At 43.2% G+C, this 19,512-nt stretch overlaps 1 protein-coding gene across 3 annotated transcripts in view; it reads right to left on the bottom strand.

Moving 5' to 3' along the window:
• Nucleotides 1–217: 217 nt before the first annotated feature.
• CAMKMT (calmodulin-lysine N-methyltransferase) overlaps nt 218–19,512 on the bottom strand; it is a 414,521-nt gene continuing 395,226 nt past the window's right edge. For 2 of the 3 annotated variants that reach the window (XM_001145471.8, XM_009442405.5), the window contains 3 exons: nt 18,723–18,786; nt 6,276–6,407; nt 218–776 (listed from right to left, as the gene is read on the bottom strand). In XM_001145471.8, the coding sequence (XP_001145471.1) occupies nt 699–776; nt 6,276–6,407; nt 18,723–18,786 (274 nt within the window). In that variant the 3' untranslated portion in view covers nt 218–698. The remainder of the gene's footprint in view (nt 777–6,275; nt 6,408–18,722; nt 18,787–19,512) is intronic. The other variant, XM_009442406.5, reaches the window with a different exon arrangement.

Raw genomic sequence — 19,512 nt, forward strand, 5'->3', positions numbered from 1 at the left:
TGACACAGCACACTGAGACTAATCACACATAATTGGGGAGGAGGAGCAGAGGGCTGGCCACGCTATTGTGTCCAGAGGACAAACGGTCAGTTTATGAGGCTTTGGGCTGATGAAGTCATTTCTTATACATCTATAGGGAAAAAAACATACTGTTTAAAAGGAAAAAAAGAAGGAGAGAGAGGGACAGAGAAAGGGATGGCGGATTTAATACAATTAATTGGAGGGAGATAAAAAGATACGCTTTATTTATTTTTTTAACCAGGAAAGAATCATGATATTTGCTGGGTTTACTGATTAAAAACTACCACCACCAAAACAGAACAAAGACCAAAAAAAAAAAAAAAAAAAAAATGAAGGAGGGATGGGTATCATCAAAAGAAATTCTGTCTCAATTACAGGGAAAAATATTTAGTTTGTTCACCAAATTCAAGTCACAGACAGGCAGCTTATACATATTTAAAGACAAACAAAGGTTTAGGGCAGGACGAGCAACAAGCAGAGTGTAAAAAGAGGCGGGGAGGGAGCTGGAGAGGGCAGCTGGGGAATAACGTGGGTGAGGACAGGTGGAGTCCATAGCCCACATGTCAAATGCTGCAAAGGGCGCAGGCAGGCGATTATACCCCTTACAGATTTCCGTTTTTGTAAAAATATTCCCTGTGCACTTGATATTTTTCTTCGTCTTTGAGAAGCTTAATCTTCTATCCATGTTTGGTTAAAATAAGCAGAAGCGGGTAATGAAGGTTTTCTTCATATATGTCCGGGTTTTCCTTTTTCAACTGAAAACAATAATAGAAAGAAAAAGGTAAGGGGACTCCAATTAGGGATCTTTACCAGTCAATATTAATGTTGAGTACCATGATGACTTTTACACCAAAATATATAGTTCTGGAAAAATAAATCACAGAAAAGCAACTCAAAGTAGTTCTCAGTGGCACTAATGTGACAATTCTATACATTAACATGGGGATTGTTTTTGGTGGGGGTGGGTACGGTTTTTTTCATAAATACCCAAACTGCACTTTGACCTCTATAAACTGTGAGGTACTTGACAGAAGGCAGAGCTGGGGCTCATTCATCATCACCTGACTGGGCATTTGACATAGAAGTTTCTGCTCTCTGTACCCTCTGCCTCTGACCAATGCCACACTATTCAGGCAGGCGGGCATTTCAGATCACTGCTTGGAGTCCGTGGCAACATCTGGGCACAGGGAAAGGCTTGTGGGGCCCAAGACACTGCAAAGGCTCTCCAGGTGCTTCTTAGGGGTTTTAACATTAATAATAAGTCACTCAAAAATTCTTTTCTCTGAGGAGGAGAACATACTGCAACAATTAGACTAGCACCATTCCTGTTCACACTGTGCAGGGAAGTTCTGAGGATCTTTCTGTGATAAGATTTTAAAATCCAGTTAGGTTTCTCACATATGAAGTACACTTTTTCTTCATTCAGCTGGAATAGTTTTAAAGTTATATTTATATTTATTCTAGCAAATAAAAATTTGCCATTTATAAAGACAAAATTAATATTTTTGAAGTTGGAATTTATGAGCCAATTGTTAATTTCTTTTTAGATTATAAGAATAAAAAAATAAATATTTCTTTAAATTATACAGGGAGTCAATTCCTTTATTGTTTAAATTAGTCCAACACCACCCACTCCACCCACCCTAAAGCAAAATGAATGGCCTCAACATCACACTCTCCCAGGTTGGTCCCTCTGGGGCATGTTAACTTGAATCTTTTCGAAGTGCATGTTCCTTCTAAATCATATTCCCAAACCATGACATGGACATGCTGTCACTATTAAGGACAGGAGTCATGAGCCCAATTCCCCTTTTCCGCTGGGGAACATAAAGCTAATTCAGCCTTTAATTTCTAATCCACTTTCCAATCCACTTTCCCAAGAACTGATGGTGGTACAGTCACTGAGGTGACTTCATTCTGTTTTCTTAGACAGAGTTTGTTCTGTGTACAGATGATTTGTTATCTATTTAGGAAGATCCTTGTGGATTTTTGCTGCTACCAAAGTAGCGAGAGTGTTAAGCCTAAACACAGGTCCTCCAACCTTACTATTTAGTCTAATTTTAGAAAATGCTGAGAAAATGGCTTCACCAACTTCCCAGTCCATACCCACTGACCGGGACTTACCACTGTAAATACTTTTGTTGCCAGTTGCCCTAGTGATAGAGGGAGCTCACTGAAGTATTTTATAGAGGGAAGAGAGGACCAAGCTAGCTCAATTCTTTCCTTGGGGATTGGGGATAAGGGAAAGTTGATTACTCAGTGGCAGTCAGCTGACCTACTCACTCACAATGCACTAATATACAGAGACTCAAATGAGCTCTTTATCAAGTCCCTGAGGTAATATGTGGGATAAATAATTCTTCTGTAAATATGGGTTAGAAATCACTTTTAACTTGGATTCTATGCTGACCTCTGGAGGCCAAAGTGGAGGCTTCGTTGCTGAAAGGGGCCAGGGGCCAGCCCCATCTTGCCTGTGAGACCTTTCCACAATGGGGAAGAGCTGACAACCCTCAAAGGCAACACTATAACCCAGCCCTGGATCATTTCTGAATCAAGCAAGTCTGTTATGTGAGGGTACTTGAACACATACAAAGCTCTTAGCCAATACTTGCTTCGATGGGGGAATGTTATGAGTTTTAAGAATAATTCCATTTACCCAGGCTGTACTTCCTTGCCCAATTAATAATTACAATTTTAACAAATATCAAAAGGCACCTTGAAAGAAAATGAAGAAAAAGCAAATCATGAATAAAACAATTTTCCAATTTCATAGGTTAAAACAGGGTCTTTGAGGACTAAACTAAATTATATAGCTGCTATTAGTAGCATTATGCTTTACTTCATAATTGGATGTAACACGCTCAGCCTTACGACGGCGTGAACAGCAGCAGCAGGAGTGGAGTTCAGACTGTTTACCCTTTACAGTATCCACAATTATCAACAGCACACCACACAGATTATAAGCACCAGCCACTTGTAATGTGGCATTTTGAATAGATAAGCAGAAGTGCAATATGGCCGTGTTTTTAACACAATGTACTGACTTCCCAGCCCAGCCCAAGCCTATTTTCAGAGCTATGTACAAAAATACAGAAAAATAAACACTTCAGGGTGGTTTTGTGAAAGTTTATAAAAAAAAACCCACGGCATGTAAAATTATATTTCAAAGAACATTTGCATGAATGAGAGTATTTTTACCAACTAGCATCAAGCCAGCTGTAATCTCGAAGTCACATCTCTACCTTACAAAACGATTTGCTATCTTACTATCCGAAAGGTTTTGAACCACACTATGAGGGCAATGAATTTGATTCTCAACCTTGAGGAGACCAAAAGGCTGGGGAGGAGAGGGAAGTGTTTTATTTTTCTTCCCTTGCAAGGATGGACTGAAAAGCAATATTTTTAAAACATACTACACCTTTGGCTGCCTGGTTCCTGAGCACACTGGCTGCATGGTGTGGGCACAGTTTAACAAAAGCACTGGCAGAAAAGTGCGGAATGGCACCGTTTTGATTACAGGCTTGCTTTTTAACGGAAATAAAATTTCACAGTTAACAATGAGAGGTGAAAAGTTTAAGAGGCAAAGCTGTTCCTCCTGATCACTGACTGTTAATCAGCTTCATGGGTGGTTGCCTAAATCTGTAGATTTTTTTTTTTTTTTTTACCTTGCACTACTGCCAAGTAACTAATTTTTTCCCCTGTTGTAAGAGGAGGGGTGAAAAACTCGGCTTCGAAGGCAGCTGTGTATGAGTGACGCGAGGCACTAATGCAGAGGGCAAAATTAAAATTCATGAATCTCTTCACGACCATTTGTGTAACAAGATTAAGACGGGACAGCGGAAAAGAGCGGCATTATCAGGCGTCTTACAGTCCTCCAGCTGGTTACGCTCTATTCCAACACAGTAGGGCTAAGAGGATAACACGCAGCCTGAAGGAAAACGCCGCTCCTCCATTGGGGAGCAGCGCGTCCCAGGGACGAGGGGGCTGTGGCCAGAGATGGAGAGGAAGAAAGCTGATTGCCGCTCAAGATGGAAAACTTTTAAGCCCTGGCTATTAGCACGCGGCCAACAAAAGCCGCCAGGGTGGAGGCTCCCGGCGGCCGCGTCCCGGAGCCCCGGGCGGGCGGGCGGGCAGGGCTGGAGGGGCAGGGGTGCTGCCTTGGGCCTCCGCCTTCGCGCCCTGCTGCAGGGCATGGGGATGGGCGAGGAGCAGCGGCGCTGCCCGCTCCCTCCAGCGTGGCCCCCGGCTCACTGCTCCGGCCTCTGGGCGAGCTCCTTCTCCTGCAAAGGAGCACAACTGCACGTGCCAGCCCGGTCAGCACACAGTATCCCCGCTGCTGGGGCAGGTACAGGAGGGACCAGAGGCATTCTTTTGCTAGAAGCAGAACCCCACACCAGCTGAAATAGCTCTCATTATTAAAAAAAAATATATCTATCTATCTATCTATCTATCTATCTATCTATCTATCTATCTCATGGGCGCCCGTTTATACCTTTTATCCAGGATGTGCCAACTCTGCAGAATATTCTCCTAGGGTTCTACACTCTCCCCACCCCCAACAACGAAGACAACTATTTCTTAGTCCAATGTACCAATGTCAGCAAACTGTGAATTTGACTTTTCAGCAATTATGACCAGAGAAAAAATAAGGCCACTTATTTATGTGCTTCACTTAGCAGGGTAGTGTACAACGTTGGAAATAAAAAGAGGAGGTGTGCTGGCCACCAGGCGCTAACACTCTAAAGTTCCAGACAAAGGAGAGGTGGGCGTGCCTGGCATGTCCCAACACTCCTCAGATCTTTCAGGGAGGAGACAGAGGGTATCAGGCACAATGCTGAACATCTTTGCTGGTGGAGAAACCCAAGCCTTTGCTCTCCTGAGCTGTCACTGGGAAACTAAAAGCATTTGTTGTTCTAGGGGGAAAGTGAATGGCACGACATTGAAGCAGCTGTCAGCTGATCCTTGTAGTTCCAGCCCGACCCTGGAGAGAAAGCCACATTATTCCTTTGGGTGGAAGAGTCCAGGGAGCCAGGAGGGACCCTTTTCCTACCAGGTAAAGACCCGCTTTTTTTTAGGGGGAGGGATTGAAAAGGGGAAAACATCATTCTAGAGAGGCTGGTAAGATCTGAATCACATACCATCCTGTTTTTATTTTCTGATCGTGAGCAATGGGCCTGACTCCACCAGTGAGAGGATGTAATTTAACTCTTTCAGTTCACAAAGCACCATTTTTCCCCCAGAGGCTAAATGGAACCTTAAAGATTCAAATAAATAAATTCATTTTCAGAAAGTGAGAATTTCTTTCTCTTGCTTGGAAGATCAGATTAATTTTGCATATATTTTTCCAAAAGCCAACACACTTCTACATTATATTATAGTCCTGGGTAATAAAGGATGCTGTTCACATTGTCCCAGGAGAAAATTAAGCTCGGGCCTTTATTTTTCTGCAGTTACAACTTGTGAAATCATGACAAGTTAAAGTCTCTTGCCAAGGTCAGACTAGCTCAGTGAAGGGAGATTTCCGTAAGGCACAAAATTACTGAAATAATACATGTTATACTAGTCACTGTGACATGTACTACTAGCAAACACGAGAATCCTAAAAAGTTTTCAGTGAAACACTCGCCTCTCAGTGTCCTATATTGGTCTATACCTATAAATAATAAAAAGGCTGATAACATTGCTTTATGTAAGCAGGCTTAGAAATCACTCTCAGATAAGTGCTTTTGACCTAAATCTTGTAGTGCCTCCATCTGACATATAACCCCACAACTGTGAAATTCTGTATGAGATTTAACAGTCTCAAACTGCCAACTGACCCAGCTATAAAGCAAGCAGAGATAAAGATTTACAGTCCAACATGATACAATTAGACATTCACCTTCTATTTATTTCAGTGTGGCTAAGCATTTAACCTACTTAAAAGCTGAAGGTTTTTCATTAAAATATAAATGCATGTTATTCATTCTATGCCACCTCCCCTTACATCCTACAAATTAGTCTATTATGAATGAAAAGATTAGTTTGTTTCAGAGAAAAGAGTAAACAGGAATGGTTTCTGTAAAATCCTTCTAGACATGCAAAGATAGAAGATGGCTTTACCACACAAAATAATCAGATACAAATAGCTGTTCAGAAGCAACACACCTAAGGAGTACTTTAATCAAATATTTAGGTTACCTGCCAAAAAGACCATGATCTCTTCAAAATGCAATGCGGATTAAAGTGTTATCTAACACAAGCAGAAAACTAACCTTGGAGTGGAAGTTTGAAATGTGTTCATCATAATTTTCATGTCTTTGGATACAGAAACCAGCTTTTTCAGCTAGATTGCAAAACTGGTTTAAAGTATTCCCTCGGCGTGGGGCAAATACCATTGCTTTCCCCTAGAACAGTAAAAAGGAAATTCACACATTTTAAAACTGGAAGGTAACCAAACATAACAGACATTGGTCAAAGCATTTAATGTACTGCTCTCAAGTAGAAAAACTCAATTGTTCTTGAGATGTCTATGCAGGATGGACATTCACAGTGAGAATAATTTCCAGGAGAGATGTATATCATATAAGAATCGATTTCACATCCAAATGGCCAGTTGCTGTGTTTTATCTTTTTCAAATAATACTTATAAAAAACAAAATGTGGTTGAAAGCCGGTGTTCCGAACAATATGCATTGTCTCAGGTCCAGTGGGTTAAGCCATTGACTAGATTTTAGAGTAACTGGTCCAGGGCAGTGCCATTCACCTTGTGACTCCTTAGCACCTGCCAACGCTTCCCCAACACAGTCCTGGGGCATGTGACAACAGACGCTTACATCTGTTAGTTTTTTGCGCCCTGAAAATTCAGTACCAAGAAATCCTTCATAGAGACAAGTAACCACAATTCCTCTTGGAGAGTTTTCATATTTCAGTCCTGCCCTAGCCTTTTCTGTGACCACGCTGTCAGATACAGGCTCCAGGATCTTGGTTTCCAACTTTATTGAATCCCTCATGATGGTCATCACTATAGCAAAGCAGTTCCTCATAGTATTCACATGACTGCTTTTCAAAGAAAGTGGTATAATGAGTGTAAACAGGCTTTTCTAAATAATCCACACAATCTTATGTGATTGTTGCAGTGGGGAGAATGGGAGGAACTGAATAAAGTATGTACTGGATTTCAGAAGACCATCTGACATGAAACTTCACAATGACCATTTGCTAACTATTGGATGCATGCGGATTTTTCCTCCCTCTCAGATGTGTACAGAATGGCCAAACTTCAGAATCTTCTTTTTTTTTTTTTTTTTTTTAAATAAAGATGGCTATATGCTTCTGTTACTCTCAAGGTTACACTTCACCTCTGTGAAATGCCTCTTTAGGTTTTGAGGGAATCATGAAAATATATCTGAGTTTCTTATGAAGGGTGGTTTATCATTCACACCAGCCAGCCATTTCTTGAGCACCTGGTAGTCAGACACTGTGCTAGGCATTCATATGAATATCCTCTCCTTTAGTCTTTAAGCCACTCTATGTTGTAGGTATAGTGTAGTCAGACACTGGGCTAGGCATTCATATAAATATCATCTCCTTTAGACATTTTTTTTTTTGAGACAGAGTCCCACTCTGTCACCCAGGCTGGAGTGCAGTGGTGCGATCTCGGTTCACTGGAACCTCTGCCTCCTGGGTTCAAGCAATTCTCTTGCCTCAGCCTCCTGAGTAGCTGGAATTACAGGCACAGTCCACCACGCCTGGCTAATTTTTTTTTTGTATTTTTAGTCGAGATGGGGTTTCGCCATGTTGACCAGGTTGGTCTCAAACTCCTGACCTCAGGTGGTCCTCCCACCTTGGCCTCCCAAAGTGCTGGGATTACAGGCATGAGCCACCGTGCCCAACCCTCCTTTAGTCTTTAAACCACCCTATGTTGTAGGTATTATCAACTCTGTCAGTGAATGATCAGAAGCCCCAGCACTGATGCTCTCTCCACTACACTACATGTCTCCTTATTAGTAACAGTGATGACAATGATAATGATAGCTACCACTGTACTAGGTGCTTCACAAATCCTCCTTTAATCCCCTCAGCGATCTTCTCAACAACCTGTACAGTAGACATTGCATTTTACAGATGATTAAACATACAGTGAAGGATTTGAAGAATATAAGGAGGAACTGTGGCAGAAAGGACTGGACTTAAGGGGAGTCTCCACCATTAAACAGCTGTGTCACCTCAGGACAATCAGAAAATAATCATAGAACTTTTGAGTTAGAGGGAAGCTTGGAAATAATGTAGTCCAATCTCTCCATTTTGTCGATAAGAACCTTAACCCATCCTCGCTGATCCACTGAGTTTTCTCATCCATTAAATGGGAAGAACAAAGCCTGCCCTGCCTTTTCCCCCCCAACAAATTGTGAGGATCAAATGCAGAATGTGAAAATAATTAGAAAGATTATACTGATGTAAGATTAGAAAGATCTACACCACCTAACAGTACTCTAAAAATGCTATCAGTTCTCTCTCCCTCTCCCCTTCGCCCTCACTTACCCGTAAGAAAATACGTGGCTACACTGTCCTGAGCATCAAGTGTGTTTTCATACTGTGTTTACATCAGCCTGTACACACTCAGGCACATAATTATAGCAGCACCAATCATGCCACTACACTTAAGGTTCTGTCAGCTTTTTCAATATTAATTGCTATTTTCAGGCAGTTTTCAAACTTAGCAGCAAAAATTCATTTTTATGTGAAACTAGATATAATACATGGTCTCAGCAGGACAGCAAAAGTCTCCATTAGAAAAAAAAAAACAACAGGGAATGCTGGTAGGTCATTTTAGTCATTTCTAAGAGCTGGTTGCCATTCTGGATTTTTGAATAATGGAAGCTGTTTTATTTAAAAGTCACCTGCAAAAAATTGTCTCACAGTAACACTTGAAGAGTCGGTTTTTAACAGCTATTATCTAAGCTGCATATCATCATGTTCACAAGGCTACAGGTTTCTAGGTTGGGCTGATCCTTGCATTGACAAAGCAATGCATCTCCACATGCCCTGGTTGGGGTAAGCTGTAAGGGATAGCAGCTAAGCATGTGACAGCACTCTCTGCCTAAACATCCCTTTCCTCCTTCAGCTCTCAGTTTACCTGTCCTTCCCTAGCCACCCTGTTCAGAACGCAGCCCCTGCCCCATCACTCTCCAGTCCCTCGCCGGGCTTATTTTTGTTCTTAGCACTTACCACCAGGGACACACATTGTATCCTTGTTTGTTATTGCCCTGTCTTCTCTGGCTGGAATGCATACTCCGTGACAACAGGATCTTCTAATGTTTTATTCACTACGTTTTCTCAGTGCCTAGCACATAGTAAGCACTCAGTCAATATTTGATGAGACAATAAACTAAATCCAGAAGTTGAGTAATCTAAAGAATTTGAGTCTTTGGGAATTCAAAAGCCACGTTCTATTGCTTATTCCTTTGAAAAGATTTTCCCTAGAAGCTTTTACAGAGTCAGCTGCCATGATGGGGTTTTAGAGAGCAGCATTCTGTGCACAACACTGTACCCACGAGAAAGAGAAAGACTGGGCAGTAGTTTTAATCTCTAACTACTTAGGAGTTTTGTTTTCTTTTTCAGTTCATTGAATACAGACACCTTTGAGGTGTGGATTAATAGTTAGGATGGAAAATAGCCCATCATCCATTCATTCACTGAGCCCTACTGAGTGCCAGCATCTCCCCCTCCCCATAATGAATGGGTTCAGAAGACCCCAGTATCCCCAGGGGAGAGAACACGTCACAGGTGGAACAGTACCATCAGAGGGATATGCTTTACAATTTCAGCTGCACAAATCAAAACCAGAAAAGGAATATGGATTTCAAATTAGCCCATCACTTTAGAAAAATTATTTTCAATTTGCCAAAGCACAACTTTCTAAGCATTCCGTTGCAGAATTATTTTAAACTCAGAATGAATACTCAATTGAATGTAACACTTCGACTGATGAGCAGAAATTTAAGATAATTCATTTATTCCTGGAGAGGAGAGGGAGAAGTTCCACTAAACCACAGAGATACTGCTTACCTTGTGAGCTCAGTTGTTGTTATTTTGCTAGACTAATCTATACTTACACATTAAAGGGAGTGTACTTCTGGAAAAAATTGGTATGCTTCAGATTTATTTTTATTTGATTTTATTTTTTATTATACTTTAAGTTTTAGAGTACATGTGCACAACGTGCAGGTTTGTTACATATGTATACATGTGCCATGTTGGTGTGCTGCACCCACTAACTTGTCATTTAACATTAGGTATATCTCCTAATGCTATCCCTCCCCACTCCCCCCAGCTTCAGATTTATTTTAAAAGGAATACGCTATGCCAATAAAATGCATTAGGGGAGGAAGACCAAGACAGAGGAAGCACTATTCTCACATTTAGTTTGTTCCTTTTTCACTTCCTAGCAACCAAACTATTAAATACCAATTCTATGTTTAAGCTTATGCTGATTTTCTATTTCTTTGTTGTCATTTATAAAGACGAGGTCTTGTTATGCTGCCCAGGCTGCTCTTGAACTCTTGGCCTCAAGCGATCCTCCCACGTTGGTCTCCCAAAGTGTTGGGATTACAGATGTGAGCCACTGTGTCCAGCCTATTTTCTTTACCTGGTTTCTGAAATGCAGCTTTCACTTGCTTCCTCTCCTGGCATCTCTCTCAGTCTCTCTGTCTCCTTTTGTAGCTTCTCTTCTCTGACCTGTCTTTTAATTGTCAGTGGTCCTCAGGGCTCTGCCTACTTTTTCATCACGTTCCATCTAATTCTTGGCAATTGTACTGATGTCCATGGCTTCAGCTATCACTTATAGACCAATAACTCCCAAGTCTATAACTATAGCTTTCACCATTGCCCAGGGCTCACACCTACATTTTCAAGTGCCTACTACATCTCTGCATGTGGGTATTCTGAAAATACCTTTAATCCATTTTGTCCAAAATAAAACTCAATATTCTTGACTGCTAACCCCTACCCTTCCCAGGGAAGGATCCATCAAATGCAGCACACACACACGCATACACTCAGATATGCAAGCTGAGTACCTCTTAGGTACCAAGCACTTCCGTATCTGTCACTTTCGAAATAAAGCTGGAAACTTGGGAACCATGGCATTGCCCTTCAAGACCTCTCAGTGCCACATCCCTCTACCTGCATCACTGTCACTTACTGCAGGTGGTTCTCAAACTGTGTTCTGAATTGCTTCAGGGGTGGCCTGGAGGGATAAGAGGAAGACCAAGACAGAGGAAGTACCAGTCTCACATTTAGTTTAACTAAAGCTGCATCATTTTTATCTGTTTTGTAATTGGGGTGCTGGCTAAAAAATTTTGACCAAAGCATTCTGCCATTTAAACAGGGTTTGAAAACCTTGACTTAGGTCCCACCTTCTTGGGATGGCAGGCAAAGCCCCACGTGACAGGCCCCATGCCTTTATCGCAGCCTGGTCTCCTGCCACTCCCTCATACACATCTTGGGCTCTAGTCAGGCCAACCTCATCACATCCCCCATCTGTTCTTTTATGTATCCTGTGTGTTCAAACATGCACATGCTCCCCTTGAGTGGAATGCCTCTCTCACCTCCAGTTTTCTGTCTGCCTGGTTACTCTTACTCATCCCTCAGCACCCAGGTTAGACTCCCTGCCCTTGTGACGCCTTTGCTGACTTCTCTGGCCTCCCTACTGTGCCTCCTCCCCAGTTGGCCACCTCCACTCCCTGCCCCCAAGTGTTGCCCACACCTCTGCTGTGCCAATCACACACCACCAGGTGATCGTCCCTTGCTTGTCTCTAGACTGTAAGCCCCTCCAGTGTAGGGTTAGGTCACATCTAACTCTATCCCCGGGGCCTGGCACAGTGACTGGCATCTGAGAGGCACTCAATAAATGTTTGCTGAGTGGAACGCTCAGTGAATATCCATTCATTGTCCTCTTCTCCATTTTCAGGTCTTCACTAGCTCCTAAATGGATGATTCCAGGTGGATATTGGTCCACACTGGACCTCTGAGGAGCTTCATTGCTTTCAAGCTCTCCCTTACTCCAATCTACCCTTTATGCTATGGGCAGAGTGATCTTTCTAGAAGGTACACCTGACCACACCACTGCTCAAAAACTTTCAATGGCTCTCCGTTACCCATACAGTAGAGCCTGGTCTCTTCATCACAATGTTCTTGGCCATTCCTAACTCTTTTTTTTTTTTTTTTTGAGATGGAATCTCGCTCTGTTGCCTAGTCTGGAGTGCAGTGGTGCAATCTCCGCTCACTGCAAGCTCCACCTCCCGGGTTCACACCATTCTCCTGCCTCAGCCTCCTGAGTAGCTGAGACTACAGGCGCCCGCCATAAGGCCCGGCTAATTTTTTGTATTTTTTAGTAGAGACGGGGTTTCACTGTGTTAGCCAGGATGGTCTCGATGGCCATTCATAACTCTTTAACTTCATCTTCCTGCCCTTCCCCAACCCTAACCTCAAAACCACAGACACTCTCACACTCCAGCCAGAGCAAACTTCTTGTTGATCCCAAAACACACCATGATTTTTCTTACTCCACACACTCAAAGTGCCCTTCTTACTATTTAAGACCAAAGTCAGACACCACTGCCTCTAGGGAAACCTTCCTCAGGCAGTCACTCTTGGTGCTTTCTCCTGGTACCTCTTTCCTGGCACCCACCATATTGCACTGTAATTCCTGGGAGTTCATGTGTTCATCTGTCCTGCTAAACTATGAGATTCCCACAGTGCTCCTAGTGCATATTCATTCTCCTAGCCCACATTCCTCAGCGCATAGGAATGGCGTCAGTGCCAAGCAGATAGCAGTTGCTCAACAAATGTTTGTTGAATCAGGACAGAGTCCAATACTAAGGCGTAAATTCGAAAGATTCACCAAACAAATAAAAATAGCACTGGGCTGTATTTTACATTGTCTGCTATAGTTCTTCCTGTGTGTATGTTATATCTCCACAACCAGACTGCAACGTCTTTGGGGGCAGAGATTCTACCTCATGTCTTGGTATTCTCTGCTAAGCACACATTACTGTATGTGCTGAACAGCATCTGGGTAGATATTAGAAAAGGACTTCTCAGGGCTGGGCCCCTGCACTGAGGGTCTTAAAACCATCTGAGGACTCTCTATAAGCTACAACCCTTGTGTCAAGGGCAATCCTACAACTGTAGGAGCTAACTTCTCACCAAGCACTGGTGAGGAGTCGCTGGGTCTCTGACTCAGTAAGCAGATAAGAACCCAAGTGTCTCAGCACCATTTCAGTTCACGGTACTGATCCCACATACACAAGGCAATTTCCCTGAAACAAGCAAACAAAAAGGTTTGTACAGAAGTGGGCAGAGATGTTAGACTTTAAAAAAAAAAAAAGATGAGAAAGTATCTGAGCAAAAAGAACTTGGCTGGGCATAGTGGCTCATGCCTGTCATCCCAGCACTTTGGGAGGCCAAGGAGGAGGATTGCTTGAGCCCAGGAGTTCAAGACCAGCCTGGGCAACATGGCAAAAGCCCATCTCTAAAAATACAAAAATTAGCCAGGCATGGTGGTGCATGCCTGTAGTCCTAGCTATTTGAGAGGCTAAGGCAGGAGGATCACCTGAGTCCAGGAGTTTGTGGCTTCAGTGAGCAGTGATGGTGCCACTGTACTCCAGCCTGGTGCCCAAGTGAGACCCTGTCCTCCCCCCAAAAAAATTGCTTTTATAATATGAGAGTTTATGATTTACATTTATAGCACACCTTGGAGATAGGCAGGACTCTGGGAATCTGGTGATCAGGTAGGGCCAATTTCTGAAGAAGGTTAAGTGAATTCCACAGTGATATTTCTGAATTCTTGACAGTTGGTTAGCAGTGGTAACAAGCTGGATTACTGTCAATATTCTATCCTCTGGTCCTGAGTAAACTCATGCTGTCTGGTTGGCTTGGCTCCCCTCCCTGTACCCAAAGTAATTTCAGAGGAATATTAGTAGATACCATTTGTTGGTTGTCATTTCTGGATGAAAGTTCAACTTGCAGGCTGCTGCGCCTATATTTTAAATTACGTTTGGGTCCTCTGATACTGGACACTGCTGTTGTCATGGACTTTTAAGGAATACAATGACAGTGAGTCACCCTATCAATCATCAGCAACAAGAAGCCACTCACCAGAGGGAAAAGTGAGTGGGGGGTTGAGGGGGACATTGCTTCTTGGAATGGGTAAAATGTGCTGATTTCATTCCTTTTTCATGCCTATTCTATTGTTTTCATCTATTAAGTTTGCTGGAGAGTCCCTTGTAGTGTTATGACAGGAGTTAACTATCTTTACAGTTTCTTTAGACTAGCAGGTTGAGGAAAGCCTGCATTTCAGGTGGTAACAAATATTCCCTGCTAAAATTTGGGGCCTCCTGTAAAGACTTTTCAGGCACAGGTGCCTGTTTGATTGAGAATCTAAGCTCAGCCTGGGATCTGACATCACCCCTGGGCCAAGCAAGGAGCCCACCCTGGTGGCTAAGGTCTCTCTGGGGACCTCTCTTCATTCATAGCTTCAGTATAGAAAATGAAAGGCAGGGAAACTCCCCCTCTCCATCTACTTTCTTTGCTTCTGGACCCTCTGACTCCAGAAAACTGATTTGCTCAAGGTAGAAATCAACCATACTCCCCTAGATGGCAGAATTCATTTGTTCCCACAGCTTGACACTTGAACCTTCATTTTGCAGTTACTTCTGTCTTGCCAATGTAGAGTACTCTCCCCCACTCCGTGGGGACCGTCTATAGTAAAGTGTCATCTTCGTCCAGGTAGGCAATCCTCCCAGAACCAGTACAGGGCCTGCTACAGGTGTTCAGGATACATGTGCAGGGGAGATGCAGTGTGCCAATTATGTGCAGAAATTCTCAAAGTCCAGGTCAAGAAAATCATGTCTTCCCCTCCCACCAGCATTTCTCCAGGAAAATGCTTGGAAAAAGGCCCCCATAAGGCCGGGCGTGGTGGCTCATGCCTGTAATCCCAGCACTTTGGTAGACCAAGGGGTCGGGGCGGGGGTGGATCACGAGGTCAGGAGTTCGAGACCAGCCTGATCAACATAGGTGAAACCCCATCTCTACCAAAAATAGAAAAATTAGCTAGCATGGTGGTGCGTGTCTGTAATCCCAGCTACTCAGGAGGCCCAGGCAGGAGAATTGCTTGAACCTGGGAGGCAGAAGTTGCAATAAGCTGAGATTGCACCACTGCACTCCAGCCTGGGCGACAGAGCGAGACTCCATCTCAAAAAAAAAAAAAGCCCCCATAGTCTGTATTTACCAAAGTAACCAGAGCTAGCCTCGAATAGATACTCAGAGCCAATCATGTGCATTACAGTGCATCAGCTTTTTCACTCCCCATTTTACAGATGAGAAACTGAGGCTTCCAGACATTAATTCAGTCAGTGGCAGAGATCAGATATGGGCCTAAACTTTCTGCCTCCGCAGCCCATGTATACCTTCTCTCTGCGAGGAGAATGCAGGATTTCAGAGCTGATAGAACTCTATGAGAGCACAGGTGAACTCCCTCATTTTCCCTCTTTGGGGAGAATGGAGCAAGAGGCGGTTCCAGAGCCTGTTAGGGCCACACTAGGCCTGGAACTCAGGCATCCCATCAGCCAAGCCAGCATCCCCCTGGATAAACATCTCATGTGGATTAACCTTGATAAGTTCTACAGCAATAAAAGAGAAGCAGCTCCCCTTAAGGAGCACCTCCTGTAAGCCAGGCACAGATCAAGGATTTATACGTATGTAAATATTTCACACCAATCCACAAGGTGGGCACTAGCCTTGCCTTTTGACACGTGAGGAAATGCAGGCTCAGAGAGACAAGGTAGTTAATGTAGACTTGGTGTTTGTATGCAGATTTTTCTGACTCTTTCCACCCACTACACTAGACCTTCAGAAACCGGGGCCACACTATGAACTTGAAGCATTTGCTGGAAGTGCAGTGTTTGCATTTGCTGGAAGTGCACGGAGAACTTGCTGTATCTTGCATTGAATCATCAAGAACTCAGGATCCACCATGTAGCCCCTGTGTTGTTTCTTTGTGGGCTTCTTTTTTTTTTTTTTTTTTTTTTTTTTGAGACAGAGTCTTGCTCGGTCGCCCAGGCCAGAATGCAGTGACGCGATCTCGGCTCACTGCAAGCTCCGCCTCCAGGGTTCACGCCATTCTCCTGCCTCAGCCTCCCGAGTAGCTGGGACTACAGGCGCCCGCCACCATGCCTGGCTAATTTTTTTGTATTTTCAGTAGAGACGGGGTTTCACCATATTAGCCAGGATGGTCTCGATCTCCTGACCTTGTGATCCGCCCGCCTCGGCCTCCCAAAGTGCTGGGATTACAAGTGTGAGCCACTGTGCCCAGCCATCTTTGTGGACTTCTTGTGACACCTTCAGCCTCTGGGCCACAAAACCATGGAGTTGTTGTCTGGGCTCAAGAGAACACTAAAACCAGCTCTAATTGTAATGAAATAAAACCTTGACCATTTTCTTAGTCTTGGACTGTATACTCAGAGGGGGAGGTCCTCCAGAAGCCAAACAGCCAGCCCTGAGAGCTAAGAAGAAAAGTCCGGTTTTCTACTGGTTGCTCCCATGCTCTGGACAGCCTCCTAGCCCATCAACACAGGATGTGGGACTGGGCTCTTCACTGGCAAGCCCACATGGTCCTTCTGTGGTCCATTTGGGTGGAGGCTCAGGGAGGACAACTGCCCACTACCCCAGACCTGTTGATGGGGATGAGGTTCCTGGGTGGTAATTTCAGTAAGTCCATGTGCCATCCACAACTAGGATTTCCCCTCTGATGGTGGGCTCCTTACACTTTAGGCTAGAATACCTGGCAGGCTTGAGTATCAGCCATTCCAAGAGGGGCCTAAGTGAGGCCCCCCCCCACTGCCATTCTAATGCTACGGGTTAGTGTGAGCCCCTCTGACTTGGCCTCCCTGTTCCTCTCATAGCAGGAGTAAGTGCCACCTCCCCTAGGGCCCTGCCTCACCCTTCTCTAGGCTAAGGGTGAGTATCAGCTGTTAGCAGGAGGACTACTGTCCTTGCTCAGAGGGGGCTGCTGCGTGTGGCCACGATTCAGATGGAGGGAGTGTGTTCAGGGTTTATTAGAGGGTACAGAAGAGCTGCTGGATTCCAGTCTAATCTGCGTTTAGGTCTATTCATAGCTTGGGCACTTTTCTATTGTAAATCATGCGAATGATTTACAATAGATCCTAGGTAAATCATGCAAATCTGCTGCAAAATGGAGTATTTGCCACAAATGGGCTTTGAAGGGGTATTGGTGATGAGTGAAGTACTATTTGTACAGTGTGAGATTCAGGAGTCCTTGAAAGCATTATATTTATGTATGATACATTTTCATAGAGGCCTTCATATTCAAGAATCTTGAGCCGCCCCTGAAAATCCTAGTCTTGCAAATGCCCACAAGAATCACCCAAAGCCGACAGGGGTGGGGGGATGCTGAAACCCAAAATTCCTTCTTCTGTCCTCAACTTGGGTGACCTATTCAACCATGCAGTGGCCGTCAATAGCTTGGAACATGCCCCTTCCTTGCCTCAAGATCTGGTGCCCATTTCACAGGGGAACTGAGGAGGCCAATTGAATTGGACTGACTACCACTTACGAAGCTATGGCTACTCCTCCAAGACACCTGTTTTAAGTTTCTGAGCTACATAGAGATAGCAAAATAAAAAGCAACAGTGTATGGCAAAGGATGATTATCAGATTGCTCTGGGAACCACTGAAGGTTATGAAAAAGATATAAAAGAGAGGTTGAAAGGTATTGGTCTGTAAGTCTCACTGAGTCAGAAGACTAGAGTGGACCTTTTTAAAAAAATACTTTAGAAACACACACACACTTCAGTGTTCTCAGATAAATATGCGTTCCTATCTTCGACTGTATTAATACTGTTAACCTATTTTAAACTCCTATGGCACAGCAAGAGTCTTACATAGTTATAAGGTTTTTTTTTTTTAATGCATGAGCTTTAAACTCATTTTCTTACTTTAAATAGATGTATATTAACTCTCCGTTTAGGCTGCAGGACCTCCTAGCTTAGTTTAACAGTCCAACAAAATAAGAGTGGATACAAACTCTGTAATTTACTCACAGGCATAAATGGATATATAAATGTAAAAATGTGCACAATATTTTATGCCATGCTTGGCTTCATTGTGACCTAATGTTTATAATATGTAAATAATGGCTTCCTTTTAAAGCAAAGAACTATTAATATACAGATTCATCTGAAGTCCTTTTTCTTTAATATAAACAGAAATAAAAAGAAAAAAGTATTCTTTTGCAATAAATAAATAACCAATGAGAAAGGTTGCCATTGAAGGAATTGAAAATGACAGAAGTCAACAGAAAACTTTCAATATCATACTTCAACTTTAATATGAAGATATTGTTATCAAGGGAAAAGACTCAAGAAATTCTTTGATAAAAATAACCTCACACTATCTTTGAAGCGGCTGCATTTATTTCACTACCCACTGTGTTTCTTATCAGAAGGCCAAGGGTAAGAAGTTTCCTAGTTATGATTAGGAAAGAATCTAATAGATCAGAAGACCCAATTGAAGTTGGACATAATAAGTATTAAAGTATTACATGACATTAATCCTGCCATTCCATTACTCTCTCCATCTTTGTGCACAGACTAATTATTCTGTAGCCAGTGTTCAGGAGAAAATAGAAACATACTTACCCTGGGCTGGAGTAATCTCTTTATTGCATCAACAAGGCTGGCTCTGTACTGGTCCAGAAACAGGCTGACATTGAGAAGAGAGCAGAATCCAGATTAAACTGGGTTTTCAAGTCTAATGATACTAATGGAGATAAGTACAAGGCTAATTACACATGTTTACCCAACGCTAAAAAAGAGAAATTGTTTCCTACCATTCAAGTGTCTCACTGGAGGGGGTGGGAGGGGAGAAGATATTGTGGTCAGTGTTATCCAACTAAAGCCAAGTTGTCAACATGCAATGGGCCAGGATTCACACGTGACTGGGCCATGTGTTAATGTTACAGGGACAATTTCCAAACTGCTGTTTGGGGTAGCCATCTGGTTGAGATGAAGCACTCTGGCAACTTCCTGTCATTAGAGCCTAGTCTCCCTTAGACCTGGGCCCTCTGCCCACCAAGGGTGCTGTGTGGCTGCCCTCAGACCACAAACCACCAGCCCTATGACACCCAAACCATGAAATATATCTCAGGAGGTAATAGAGTTTAGTGACTAGAAACAGCACTGAGGTTAGATTCAACGTCTGACTTAGGAGTGAACAGCTACAAAAACAAAGAACAAGCTCAGACAATATATCACAGAGACCATGGCAACTTTGGATTTTCCTCTCTGGGCCTCTACATTGATTTTTTGTTTTTTTTCTTTTCTTTGTTTTCTTTCTTTCTTTTTTTTTTTTTTTTTCTTTCTGAGACAGGATTTTGCACTGTCATCCAGTTACTGCAGCCTCAAATGCCAGGGCTCAAGCAATCCTCCC

Source organism: Pan troglodytes, chromosome 12 (genome assembly GCF_028858775.2).
Source record: "Pan troglodytes isolate AG18354 chromosome 12, NHGRI_mPanTro3-v2.0_pri, whole genome shotgun sequence".
NCBI lineage: Eukaryota > Metazoa > Chordata > Mammalia > Primates > Hominidae > Pan > Pan troglodytes.